This window comes from Chiloscyllium plagiosum, chromosome 24 (genome assembly GCF_004010195.1).
Source record: "Chiloscyllium plagiosum isolate BGI_BamShark_2017 chromosome 24, ASM401019v2, whole genome shotgun sequence".
NCBI lineage: Eukaryota > Metazoa > Chordata > Chondrichthyes > Orectolobiformes > Hemiscylliidae > Chiloscyllium > Chiloscyllium plagiosum.
Genome location: NC_057733.1, coordinates 24,212,225 through 24,226,857, shown reverse-complemented (window position 1 = coordinate 24,226,857; position 14,633 = coordinate 24,212,225). Strand labels below are relative to the sequence as shown.

The 14,633-nt window shown below is 41.3% G+C and overlaps 1 protein-coding gene across 4 annotated transcripts in view; it reads right to left on the bottom strand.

Annotated features, from left to right (window-relative positions):
• Window positions 1-317: 317 nt before the first annotated feature.
• LOC122562088 (cytochrome b-245 chaperone 1) overlaps window positions 318-14,633 on the bottom strand; it is a 30,015-nt gene continuing 15,699 nt past the window's right edge. For all 4 annotated transcript variants that reach the window (XM_043714598.1, XM_043714597.1, XM_043714599.1 and 1 more), the window contains 4 exons: window positions 13,363-13,436; window positions 11,653-11,749; window positions 9,568-9,712; window positions 318-2,337 (listed from right to left, as the gene is read on the bottom strand). In XM_043714598.1, the coding sequence (XP_043570533.1) occupies window positions 2,211-2,337; window positions 9,568-9,712; window positions 11,653-11,749; window positions 13,363-13,436 (443 nt within the window). In that variant the 3' untranslated portion in view covers window positions 318-2,210. The remainder of the gene's footprint in view (window positions 2,338-9,567; window positions 9,713-11,652; window positions 11,750-13,362; window positions 13,437-14,633) is intronic.

The window sequence follows — 14,633 nt, the reverse complement described above, 5'->3', positions numbered from 1 at the left end:
TCCAAGCAGCATCCCACCCAAACCCAGCTCCCTCACCCTAACCCCATTACCCTGCATTTCCCATAGCTAATGTACCTAACTTGCACATCCCGGGACACTATGGGCAATTTAGCATGGCCAATTTACTTAACCTGCACATCTTTGGACTTTGGTAAGAGATTAGAGCACCGAACGTGAACTCACACAAGCACAGGGAGAATGTCTGTCTGTGTGGAGTTTGCACAGGCTGGAATCAAACCAGGTCCTTGGTGCTGGGAGGCAACAGTGCTAATCACTGAGCCACCGTGCCACCCACAAATAAATACACTTAAGCCTGATAGGATCCTTACTGAGATAGCTTTAATAAAAAGTAACAGATATACACATTGATTAATCAGAATGACAGTGAACATAGCCCAGTACTTTATAATGCAAATGGCTTTCAGCCATTTCTTTTCCATGCCAGGATCATTTACACGCATTGGCAAATAGTATGAAATGGTTCCTTATTATTGTAGCTTTTTCAATTCAATTGATTCAATCACATTTGATTGAAATGTCAGGAGGTGAGTCAAGTCCCAGAGTCAACTGGGCCTTTCAGACTCCTCCATCTCCCAATAAGCCAGAATACTAACATACAACTGTCCTACCAGCATGCAAACTCATTGAGTTTCAGAGCAGCTGGCTCCATTCCTCAATTTTGTACACTCCAGGTTTTCAATGACCTGAAAATAGTGACACAAATTCATACATGATTAATTTACACCTCTCCCAACATGAATAGAACCAGCATGTGCATACAATGTGAAACCCAATGTACCTATTTAAGATCATAACTCATATCTCTGCCAAAGGGATAGATTAGGCCATTTTTGACACTCAAAAGATTTATCAAACCAAGATTTCACTGTCTCCATCCCCTTCTCAGAGAGATGTAACTTACAGTACGTTTAATTTCGTTTCCTCATGACACATGGCATCACTAACAAAGTTATCATTTATTGCCTGTCCCTAGTTGCCTTTGAAAGTAATGATCAGCTACCTTCCTCATTTGCTGCAGTCCCCGTGGTGAAGGTACACTTACACTAAGGGAGTTCCAAGATATTGACTCAGCACCTGTGAAGAAACAACTACATAAATCCAAGTCAGGATGGTATGGGGCTTCGAAGGGAATTTGTTAGCGGTGGTCTACTTATGCATTTGCTGGCTTTGTCCTTCTGGGTCATAGAGATCATGGGTTTGGAAGGTGCTGCTGAAGACGGCCTGACAAGTTGCTGCTGTGACCCTGTTGATGATACACATTACTGCTAGTGGAATGGTGGAGGGAATCAATGTTTGATGTTATTGACGGGGTACCAATTAACAAAACAGCTTTGTCTGGATGTTGTCAAGCTCCTCAAGCATTGGTGGAACTGCACTGTTTAAGAGAGTGTTCCATCATATTCCTGAATTGTGCGTTTTAGATGATGCACGGGCCTTGGTGATGAGGTGCTCAGTGTAAAATTGTCAGCCTCTGATCTTTTCAGCAGGCCAATACCCGAAACCTTGAATAATCTGCCAGTATCACACCTCTATCCCTGACAAAATTAAATTACAGCTGCACAGGATGTTCAGCATTGAAACATGCTTTTACTAATCTGTCCATCTCTGTTAAAGATAGTAACCTCATAAGACAATTGTGTACAAAACACACTTTTTGAAACACTACAAAAGATCTCACCATTTGAACACTAACAACACCATGTCTATGTTTTGGCTTTACTGAAATATATAAAACATCTGCACTTTTTTCATTGCATTCTTTCACTTTATGTAAAATCAGTTGAATAAATTCTGCTTTAGAAGAAAACCCAAAATGAATTGAAAAGGATTATAAACAGAACACAGTTTTAAGGACAGACACAAATGAAATGGAAGGTTGTCCATTCAATATTTCCGACGTAACTAGCTATTGTCTTTTAAAGCTTGTTTGTTTTGTGCATTTGATCAAAGTAGCATTCCGCCAAAGCAAGTGGATTATGTTAGCAACACCAAAATGTGCAAAATTATACTTTATTTCACCAGGAAAGAAATTGGCCATGCAGACTGTATTAAGAGTTGGACACTGATGCCTGTGCTGTTTCACAACGAGTTTGTTTAAGGCCGACTCTTCAATGTTCTTCAAATGTTCACTCATTTTTAAAAGCCCTTGTTTACTTTTGGCGCTGTGCTTAATATCCTGATGATAATCTTTAGTTTTTTTCATTGTCACTGCCAGTGCCATCACTACTGTCTGGAGACAATCTCAGTTTATCTTCAAAGGATGGTTTGTTAAGGTTTAGGAAGTTAGTTATAAGTTGTGCTACAGCATCAACGTCACTGTGAAAGGAAAGGAAAAGTGAGGCAAGTTAGAATTGCACACACCATGTCAAACAATATATTTGGAACGACACAGCCCATTTTCATCCTTTCTCCCACACCTGCATAATCTCAAAGTCAAATCAGTACGTAACATCAACTGCAAATGAGACATGTTGTAGATGGAGTCATTAACGGACATCCCTCAAATGTGAACTGAAATTTCGCAAGATGGCAAAATCTTTATTCTTCAAAATAATTCATTGAATGGGAATGCTTCAAAATACCGTATAAGCTAAAATGCTTACTTTTCTTCTTTTACCAGACCACTCTGTTCATTTTACTCTTGTAAAATCAATTATGTGCGTCATCTTTGCCTCTTAGTTTTATGTTTTGCTGAAGGGGAAGAATGTGTGGTTTGTTGCCAGATTTCTCAAACTCTGTGTTCAGATAAAAGATGCATAAGGACAACTGAAGTTTTCTTTCCTATTTCCTCTGATGAATGGGATGGGCAAGCACTGGGGTCCAGGCTGATACTTTCACAGTAATGCATTACTGTGAAAGTATCAGCCTGGACCCCAGTGCTTGCCCATCCCATTCATCAGTTCTGAAATGATGCTCATTGAAAGACATAAACAGATATATTTCTGCACTGGTGACTTCAATATTTTATTGAGTAACCAGTGTCAAAACACAAATGGTGTTTAATGGGGAAAACCTGGACATATAAACAAAATGTTATTCGATTCCCACCCCCAGCCAATGTAGTATAAACATCAGATTTTACACTTGTTAGCTCATTGAACATTCTATGAAAGTAAAGTCACCATAGTTCGGAGGATCATAGGCCATGGTCTCATTACAGACATGACTGGTGGTGGTTTAACCTGAGAGTGAGGTTGAGAAACAGTACCTTGGTGGCATGATTACATGGTCAATAAAAACAGAGAATATTAGTAAAGCTCAGCATGTCTGACATTATTTCTCTCTCCACATATGCTACCAAGTCAACCGAGCACTTTCTGCAATCATTTCAGATCTCCAGCATCTGCAGTATTTTGTTCCTATTTCCATTATCCGCAGAACATAGAACAATACAGGCTCTTTGGCTGTTGATGTTGTGCCAACCTTTATCCTACTCTAAGATTAAACTAACCTACATACCCTTCATTTTACAATCATCTATGTGCCTACCAAGTGTCACTTAAATGTCCCTAATGCATCTGACTCTACTACAACCGCTGAGAGTGCATTCCGCACACCTACCACTCTGAGTAAAGAACCTACCTCTGACATCTCCCCTAAACCTTAAAGTTATGCCTCATTGTGATAACCATTTCTGTCCTTGGAAAAAGTCTCTGACTATTCATTCTATCGATTCCTCTCATCGTCTTGTACACCTCTATTAAGTCGTCTCTCACCTTTCTGCACTCCAATGAGAAAAGGCTGAGCTCCCTCAACCTTCCTTCAGAAGGTATGCCCTTCAGTCCAGGCAGCATCCTGATAAATTTCCTCTGCACCCTGTCTGGAGCTTCCACATTCTTCCTATAATGAGGCGACCAGAACTGAACATAATATTCCAAGGGTGGTCTAACCAGGCCTCTATAGAGCTGCAGCATAAACCCATGACTCTTAAACTCAATCTCCTGCTAATGAAAGCCAACATACCATATGCCTTCTTGACAACCCAATCAACTTGGGTGGCAACTTTGAGCGATCTATAGGCATGGACCCCAAGATCCCTCTGTTCCTCCACACTGTCAAGAATCCTGCCTTTAATCCTATATTCGGCATTCAAATTCAACCTTCCAAAGTGAATCACTTCACACTTTTCCAGGTTGAACTCCATCTGCCACTTATTAGCCCAATCCTTCCACTTCCTCATCCAAGTCATTTATAAAAATCTCAAAGAGCACAGGTCCCAGAACCGATTCCTGTGGAACCCTACTGGTCACTGAGGTACAGGCTGAATACTTTACATCAACTACCACCCTCTGTCTTCTATGGGTCTGACAATTCTGTATCCAGACAGACAGGTTTCCCTGTATCCCATGCCTCCTTACTTTCTGAATGAACCTACTATGGGGACCCACATCCAATGCTCTACCTTCAAAGTTTTTTGTCACATCCTCAAAGAATTCAATAAGGTTTGTAAGGCATGACCTGCCCCTCACAAAGCCATGCTGACTATCTCTAATCAAACTATGGTTTTCCAAGTAATCATAAATCCTATCTCTCAGAGTGCTCTCCAATAATTTGCTCATGACTGACACAAGACTGACTGGTCTGTAGTTCCCAGGATTATCCCTAGTCCTTTTCTTGAACCGGGGAATAACATTCTCCACCCTCCAATCATCTGGCACTGCTCCAGTCAACAGTGAGGACACAAAGATACAGCAATCTCTTCCCTCACTTCCTGTAGTAACCTTGTGTATATCGCGTCTGGCCCAGGGGACTTATCTATCCTTATGTTTTTCAAAGCTTTCAGGACATCCTCCTTCTTAACATCAACTTGTTCTAGCATATCAATCTATTTCACGCTGATGTCAGAAACGTCAATGTCCCTCTCAACAGTGAATACTGAAGCAAAGTATTCAATAAGGAACTCCCCTGGTTCCTCCAACTCCAGGCACAAGTTCCCTCCACTATCCCAGATCGGCCCTATCCTCACTCTGGCCATCCTCTTGTTGCTCACATAAGTGTAGAATGCCTCGCAGTTTTCCTTAATCCTCCCTGCTAAATCCTAGAATGCCCCTAAGGCAAAGGATATATACCCATTTAGGAGAAAATGGGCTCATCAGTGATAGACAGCATGGTTTTGTGCAGGGAAGATCATGTCTGACAAACCTAATAGAATTCTTTGAAGAGGTGACAAAGTTAATTGATGAGGGAAGGGATGTAGATGTCATATACATGGACTTCAGTAAGGTGATTGATAAAGTTCCTACCGGCTGATTAAGAAGGTGAAATTGCATGGGGTCCAGGGTGTTCTGCCTAGGTGGATAGAGAACTGGTTGGGCAACAGGAGACAGAGACTAGTAGTGGAAGGGAGCTTCTCAAAGTGGAGACCTGTAACCAATGGTGTCCCACAGGGATTTGTGCTGGGACCACTGTTGTTTGTGATATACATAAATGATTTGGAGGAAAATGTAGGTTGCCTCATTAGCAAGTTTGCAGATGACACTACGATTGCTGGAGTAGCAGATAGTGAAGGGGACTGTCAGAGAGTATAGCAGAATATCGATACATTGGAGAGTTGGGCAGAGAAATGGCAGATGGAGTTCAATCCCGACAAATGCAGGGTGATGCAATTCAAGAGCAAACTATATTGTAAATGGTAAAGTCCTGGGGAAAATTGATATACAGAGAGATCTGGCTGTTCAGGTCCATTGTTCCCTGAAGGTGGCAATGCAGGTCAGTAGAGTGATCAAGAAGGCATACGGTATGCTTTCCTTCATCGGATGGGGTATTGAGTATAAGAGTTGGCAGGTCATGTTACAGTTGTATTGGACTTTGGTTCGACCACATTTGGAATACTGTGTACAGTTCTGGTTGCTGCATTACCAAAAGGATGTGGATGCAAATGAGATTCACCAGGATGTTGCCTGGTATGGAGGGTGCTAGCTATAAGGAGAGGTTGAATAGATTAGGATTTTTTTCATTAGAAAGAAGGCGGTTGAGGGGGGGAACCTGACTGGGGCCTACAAAATCATGAGAGGTATAGACAGGGTGGATTGCAAGAAACTTTTTCTCAGAGTGTGGAACTCAATTACTAGGGGTCACGAGTTCAAAGTAAGAGGGGAAAAGTTTAGGGGAGATATACGGGGAAAGTTCTTCACACAGAGGGTGCCTGGAATGTGTTGCCAGCAGAGGTGTTAGGGGTGAGAACGCTAATGTCATTTAAGATGTATCTACACAGATACATGAATGGGCAGGGAACAAAGGGATACAAACCTTAGAAAATAGGCTGCAGGTTTCGATAGAGGATCTGGATCGACGCAGGCTTGGAGGGCCGAAGGGCCTGTTCCTATGCAGTAAGGTTCTTTGTTCTTTGCCCCCTTCTAGCTCTCCTAAGTCTATTATTCAGTTCTTACCTGGCTACCTTGTAACGTCTAAAGCCCTGTATGATCCTTGCCTCCTCAACCTTAAATAAGCTTCCTTATTCATCATTGACCAGATGTTCCACATCACTTGTCACCCATAGTTCTTTCAACTTACCATCCCTTCCTTGCCTCAGTGGGACAAACCTATCCAGCAGTATCAGCAAGTGTTCCCTAAACAACCTCCACATTTCTGTTGTGCATTTCCCTGTGAACATCTGTTCCCAATTGAGGCATCCCAGTTCCTGCCTAATAGCATTATAATTCCACACCCTTCCCCCATACTATCTGCTCCTATCTCTCTCCATGACTGTAGTAAAGGTCAGGGAGTTGTGATCACTGTCATCAAAATGCTCACCCACTGAGAGATCTAACACCTGCTCTGGATCATTGTCAAGCACCAAATCCAATATGGCCTCCCCTCTAGTCAGCCGATCTACATTTGAGTCAGGAATCCTTCCTGGACACACCTGACGAAAACTGTTCCATCCAAACTATTTGAAGTAAGGAGGTTCCAATCAATATTAGGAAGATTAAAGTCACCCATTTCAACAACCCTGTTACTTCTGCACCTTTCCAAAATCTGCCTCCCAATTGGCTCCTCAGTGTCTCTGTTGCTACTGGAGAGTCTATAGAAAACTCCCAATAGTGACTGCTCTCTTCCTGTTTCTGACCTCCACCCATACTAACTCTGTAGACAAACCTTGCTCGACGACCTCCTTTTCTGCAGCTGTGACGCACTCACTAATTAACAATACCACTCCTCCACCTCTTACCTCCCCCACCCCCAATAAGTGGGCAGCATGGTGGCACAGTGGTTAGCACTGCTGCCTCACAGTGCCAGAGACCTGGATTCAATTCCCGCCTCAGGCAACTGTCTGTGTGGAGTTTGCACGTTCTCCCAGTGTCTGCTTGGGTTTCCTCCGGGTGCTCCGGTTTCCTCCCACAGTCCAAAAATTTGCAAGTTAGGTGAATTGGCTATGCTAACTTGCCCGTGTGTTAGGTGAAGGGGTAAATGTAGGAGAATGGGTCTGGTGGGTTGCTCTTCAGAGGTTGGTGTGGACTTGTTGGGCCGAAGGGCCTGTTTCCACACTGTAAGTAATCTAATCTAAAAAAAATCTAAACCCTGGAACATCCAACAACTATTCCTGCCGCTGTGATATCCAAGTCTCCATAATGGCCACAATGTCATAGTTCCAAGTACTAATCCATGGTCTAAGTTCATCACCCCTATTCCTGACACTCCTTGCGTTAAAATAGACACACTTCAACCCATCACACTGACTGCACCTTTGCCCTATCAACTGTCTATCCCTCCTTAGACTCTGATCACACTGTATCTGGCTGTTCACTACCTATTCCATCATCTGATCTGTAGCTCCGCTTCCCACACCCCTGCCATCTAGTTTAAACCCTCCCAAAGACCTCGAGCAAACCTCCCCCCCAGGATATTGGTGCCCCCTCTAGTTCAGGTGTAACTCGTCCTTTCCCCCAGAAGGTATCCCAATGATACACATATCTGAAGCCCTCCCTCTGACACCAGCCTTGCAGCCATGTGTTCATCTGCACTCACTCCCTGTTCCTAGCCTCACTAGCCCATGGCACCAGTAGCAATCCTGAGATTGCTACTGGTGCTCGTCCTGCCTTTTAGCTTCCAACCTAACTCCCTATATTCACATTTCAGATCCTCAATCCTTTCCTTATCTATGTTACCAACGTATACCGTGACTTCTGGTTACTCTCCCTCCCCCTTAAGAATCCTGTAGACTCGATCCGTGACCCTGGCACCCGGGAGGCAACATACTGCCCAGGAGTCTCATTCGCGAACATAGAATCTCCTGTCTGCTCCTCTCACCATTGAGCCTCCTATCACTATCGCTCTCCTATTCTCCCTCCCCCCATCACTCTCACCTACCAACCCCCCCTTCTGAGCCACAGACCCAGTCTCAGTGCCAGAAACCTGGCCACTGTGGCTTTCCCTTGGTAGGGCCCCTCTCTAACAACTTCTTACTGACAAGAACAGCCACAGGAGCTCCCTGCACTGTCTGCCTATTCCCTTTCCCTCTCCTTACGGTCACCCACCTACCTTTGTCCTGTAACTTAAGTGTGACTACCTCCCTATAACTACTCTCAGCCTCCCGAATGATCTGAAGTTCATCCAGCTCCAGTTCCCAAAAGCGGTCTGTGAGGAGTTGGAGTTGGGTGCACTTCTCACAGGTGAAGTCAGCAGGGACACCAGTCGTGACCCTTACTGCCCACATCCTGCAAGAGGAGCATGCAACTGCCCTAGCCTCCATCCCCTCTGCTCTAAATTACCAAGTGAGATTGAATAAAAAATAAACTGACCTTACCAACCCTCTACACGGGTTGTTTTTGATTAGAGGACAGTGTAGTGTCTCAGGTTTAGCCATAGCCTGAATATATCGGTTCAATTATCCACCAGTCCCTGTGTCCGCGCCCATTCCTGTTGCTCTTTCGCTTCGCCTATTCTCGATGTACGTATTTAACAGGAAAATTTACCTTCCCTGCAGCCCCTTGGTTGGCTGATATTTTTTGTCACAGTTTGCAGTTAAAATCAATGAGCAATGTTTTTTAAAAAATAACCAAAAGAATTGTGGATGCTGGAAATCAGAAACAAACACAGAAACTGCTGGAAAGAGCAGGTCTGACAACATTGATACTACAGATATATAGACACTATAGGTCAGGCAATATACCATCTATCTGGTCTGCACCCTGGTTTATGGTCGTTCATTTCACTCCTCTTAATTTAACTCCCTTAGCATATTCTTCTCTCCTTTCCTCCCTTACATGGTGATTTACTTTACTTTTATACAAAACCAAACCAAATAAGAGTTGTATCTCAATCTGCTAAAACTTCATTTTGTCAGATTTTAAAAGACATGCGATTTATTTAATCAGCCTCAGTGGACTATGTTCGTCAATTGTACCATTGGACATGCTGGTGTTGGAAATATAAAAATGCAATTAAGCAGTAACAATTTATCCATGAAATGAATTTGTTGATTAATTTCCATAACATTAAGTAAAATACAAACAGTAGTCATTCTACAACTCCAGAAAGTTATTATAAATCAGGTTAATATACATAAAACAAAACAAATCTTATCAAGATTGTTTAATTACTTACCTTCGATTACTTAACACAGCACTTTGAGTAATTGGGTGTGAAAACCCAGTCGCAAACCGCAGTACCACAAGATATCCTTTTCCCAAATAGCGGACTCTCTCCTCGTCAACAGTAACGGCACGAATATGCTGAAGCTGTGCCACCACTATAAATGGAACACACAGTCACTCGAATGCAATGAGCAGAACAAGTATTACACAAGATCATCAAATCAACATTGCAATGAACACATCTTAACAAGAAGAGAAGAATGATAGCACAACTCTATACTTGAAGATGTAGAAGCCGTAATGGAGAAATAGAACATGTGAAAGCTGTTCTGCAAGACTGTGGCCAACCTAATCACATCGTTATTCAGTTTTTTATTTCATGAGGTGTGTTTATCATTGACTAGGCCAGCCCATCACTAATTGTTGTGGAATTTATTGGCTCGCTAGGCCATTTCAAAGGACGGGTAAAAGCCAAACACCTTGCTCCGAGTCTGGAGTCACATGTAGGCCAGACCAATTAAGGACAGCAAATTTAATTCTCTACAGGACATTAGTGAAACAGATAGGCCTGTATGACAATCAGCAAGTAGGTATTTCATTGTCTTTAAACCAGCTTTTTTTAATTCTAGATTTTTGTCAAATTCAAATTTCACGATACACGATGATGGATTTGAGTCAATGTCTCCAAAATATTGTAGCTTCGGGTTTTAGATTATTAGTCCAATCACATTAGCACTGCATTGCCTTCCCTTGTGTCTAATGCAAGTTCTCGAATGGACCAAAGACTGCCACTTTCAGATCTGAAAAATACATAGAGTGGCAACGGTTACACTGGAAAGGCAAAATACCTCAAAAATGGGAACAAAAAGATTAAGGAAGCCATTTCGCAATGTCACTGTGTAACAGATACATAGGGATATTTTCCACTAAGAGGATGCTATCAGTATAAAAGATGTACTGTCTACCACAAAACTGAATGATGTCATGCCTGAAGTTCAGAAGCAGTGCAAAGCCAGCAGATATGCTGTACTTCCCAATGACTGATTGATTGAATGAATATGGCATGTTTTCTCGGTTGTTTATAAAGGTAGTGCACAGACCATACTCAACTAGCTAGCTTGGCAAAACCCAAAACAAAATAGCTACAGGGCGTACCCAATTTATGAGCCTCCAACTTATGATCACTTGTATTTATGAACATGATCTCATTCAGGGGTGTAACTTTAAAGATCAGACAATATAAACATTTCCTGCACTTTGAATTGCACCTTTATATTGTCCTGCATTGTGATCTGACATGCGTACAAATCAGTTTGTGAACAATCTCCAGAATGAAACCTGGAACCCAGGCATTGCCTGATTGTTAGGTAGGGCTCTGTGATTGGGCAGCACTTGTTGAACAGTCCCAAGTGTGTTAATAGCTACACTAACAATGAATTTATGATAATCAGTCAAGCTAATGTTGTCAATCATTTACACTTGCTCGAGGCAACCTGAATTCATACAGAGGTCCCTATTCTCTGCTATGAAAATAATATTTTCAAGCCTGCACCTTTTTTTATTAAATTACTCTGGAGCTTGGTGACCCTGTAGCCCCTTGTTCCTTTCCCATAAATCTAAGTCAATTTGCCAATCAATCATCACCCTTTTCTCCTGGAGCATAAATTGTTGTCACCATTTGAAACTTGCCATTCTTGAATTTATCCTGACAAGTATATAATAACAAAGTTCAGCACCATGTCTCTCATGCTATCGAGTGACCATCTATCCAGGTGGGAATGAGATTAATTTTCTGCACACGAAGGTTCATGTTAGGAAGCTTGCCTTTTCATTAAAGGCCAAATCTTCGCTTTAACCTTAATCCTAATCTGAGTGATGGTGTGAGTTTGAAAATGTTGATTGTTGATCTCAGCCAAACCATGTGATAGTGGCAATTTAGGAGGAATTAAAAATTAATTTCTATTTGGTACTAAAAATAGTTATCCATTGCAAACAGTATGCTTTGGTTTAAGCTTTCTCCCATTATGCTTACCATGGCACCCCAAAGTCAACCTGAATGATTTTGTGAAGCAGGAAATACAAATTTGCACTTTACCTTGTTCTGGACTTTTACTCCACATGGTTAATATCCTTGTATAAAGATTAAAATTTTTAAGAACTGCATTCCCTTTATTCTTGTCAAATCTGACTTCCTAAAAAACAGAAAAACTACCTTTAAATGAATGAAAATACATAACATTTCAGTTTATAGTTCTCGTTCCTACCAATAAATAAGTGTTTCACAACATGCTAATCTGTAATTCTCATTTCATATATCAAGGTTTATAAAGCTTTGCCCAGAGTTTAAGTTTTCTTTATTAAGCTTTTGTGGGTTATTTTTATGTATTATTAGTACACATAATCAGGAACTGTAAAAGTATTCAAGCTTTTCCTGTTTATTTATTTGTTTCTAGCCATTTTTAAAGAAGATTTCAACATCTACCATCTACTGCCAAATGTTAAGTTGGCAGACAGAAACTCAGTTGAGGGCTGGTAGGAGTCAAATGTTGACCAACATTACTCAAAGAGGCAGATTCACAAAGGCTTAAAAACTTGAAATCACATTAAGGTTGTTTGGCCTTATAAATGTGTCAATAATCTCTACATGAACATCTTCCTCCTGTGGAATTCATAGTATCTGCACAATGTGGATGCAGGCCAATCAGCCCATCGAGTCGAACCGTCCCTCTGAAGAGCATCACATCCAGATCCACCCCGCTACCCAATCCCACTATTTTCCATGGAACATTCCCTGACATTATGGCCAATTTAGCATGACCAATCCACCCAACCTTCCACATTTTGGACTGTGGGAGGAAACCCACGCAGAAACTAGGAGAATGTCTGTGTGGAGTTTGCACAGTCAGCCGAGGATGGAATCGAACTCGCATCCCTGGCGCTGTGAGGCAGCAGTGCTACCCACTAAGCCACTCTGCCATTCTTTAATTCAGCTAACATGATGTTAAATCCACACAACACTCCAAGCTTTTAAATTTAAGGATTGTTCTAGAGAAAGATTCTGGCCAGCAGAGTTTCTCTTCCATAATACATTCTGAAATTTTCTAATAGTTCTCAGCATTTGGGGATCACTGACAAGGTCAGTACTACTCCTCCATCCCTAGCTACTGAGAAGATGGACTACTGAACTCAGACTGGTTAGGTCGCTTTAGAACACAATTACCAGAGAATTATATTGTTCTGGGGCTGTAATTACATAAAGAGTAGAATGGATAAGGACAGGTTTCCTTCCATGAAGACAATTAGTGAACCACTTTTCTTTTCCCCACAACATCCCAACTGTATTTCAACCGAATTCAGTTTTTAAAGCGATGTAGGATTCAAACTCCTATCAATCTAGATTTCTGGATTACTAGGCCAGCAATACAGCAGTGTACCCCCATAAACTGGTTAAAGAGATGGTGGAGTTAAGATTTTCCAGTAACAATTCTTGGACAGTAATTTGGAACAGCTCAATGCATTTGAACCCAATGGACTGACTGCCAGCACAGTAGCTGTCATTAAGCCCACAACTTGAGGAAGCGGGAACAAGCTTGATGGACACCTCAAAAGTTGGGAAGTGAGTTTAACACCATGTTAGACTTTTACAGTGCAGCTTTTCTTGAAACATTTTTAAATGAGTATAAAACACTTAATCACATTCCATAATTCATAAGTAGCCAAACAAATCATTTATAAACACAGATTCATGCCATTGTAATATCACTACTACTGAAAGCAAATTTTATGTAGATAGCTACTTGCCTACCTCCCAGTCTTCCAAGTTTTGTACAGCCACAAATAAACAGCCCACAACATAGAACAACTTCCATCCCCAACTGTCTGAAAACAATAAGTACACAAGTATGATTAATTCACTCATAACTACCCCACACTTATAAGAACAAATCAGTCAAAAGTTCAGTCATAGCACCCTGATTGCCTTGATTTCACAATTTGGTATGCCAGTTGCAACTCATTAATATATTTTCATTCATGAAACCTCACGTCTAGGTGCAGATCTGTGTTTTTTCTTGAGATAACGTTATCAAGTTTAGGCCAGTATTCTTTACAGGAGTCCTGGTCCCATTTATACTGTTCTGCCACTATTTGGAGATTCCAATATTAGTCCAGAGAGACTCACCATCTATTTCTGCTTCCTGCTTTCTCTCGATAGAAACTATCTAATCTGTAAACCACTTCACTCAAAAACCTAATCAATATCAGAAACTCCTGCCCTACTGGTACACTCACCATAGTGGCTAATTTTGCCAACTGTAAACTATCTATATAATAATGAATTGTAAACCCAAATAGACTAATTTTTTTAAAAGTATTCAGAGATAGACAATCTAGCACTGTCACTGCTTCATAATTCTTAAGCTGGAGGTGGCAGGAGAGAAAAAAAGTTTTAAAAACTGCATCTTCCCAAGCAGTGATTGATTGATTTGTCCCACCAACAATATTTTGACACTGCATGTATGGGGTTTATCATTTTTGTGATTATAATAAACTGCAAATTTGAAAATACAAGTGAGTTGAGATCAACCTGGACATGTACTCAGTCATGTTTGACAATTTGGGCACAAGGAATATCAGAAAAGCAGGTAAGCCAGAGTGCTTACTTAAAAAGAATTTCCAAGATTTTTCTGCATTTAAATTAGTGCAAAAAAAAATCGAGTTAGATCTTGCCCACCAAAGCCAAAGAGGTTTTAATATTAACTCATTAGAATTCCATTGTTCACTTCCTTCACTCCCTGAAACCAATATTTTGAAATGCTATATTTGTGAAACATCAGGTTTCTTCCTGCTTTAGATACATTACTCTTTTTTATTTCCCATTTCTGCATCTTTGTTTATTTTGCTTAAGCTTACAGCTATAATTGTGTGAATTCCTACTAGCATTTATGTGCTGTTGTGGTTCTGTTCGCCGAGCTGGAAGTTTTTGTTGCAAACGTTTCGTCCCCTGGCTAGGCGACATCATCAGTGCTTGGGAGCCTCCTGCGAAGCGCTTCTTTGATGTTTCCTCCGGTGTTCATA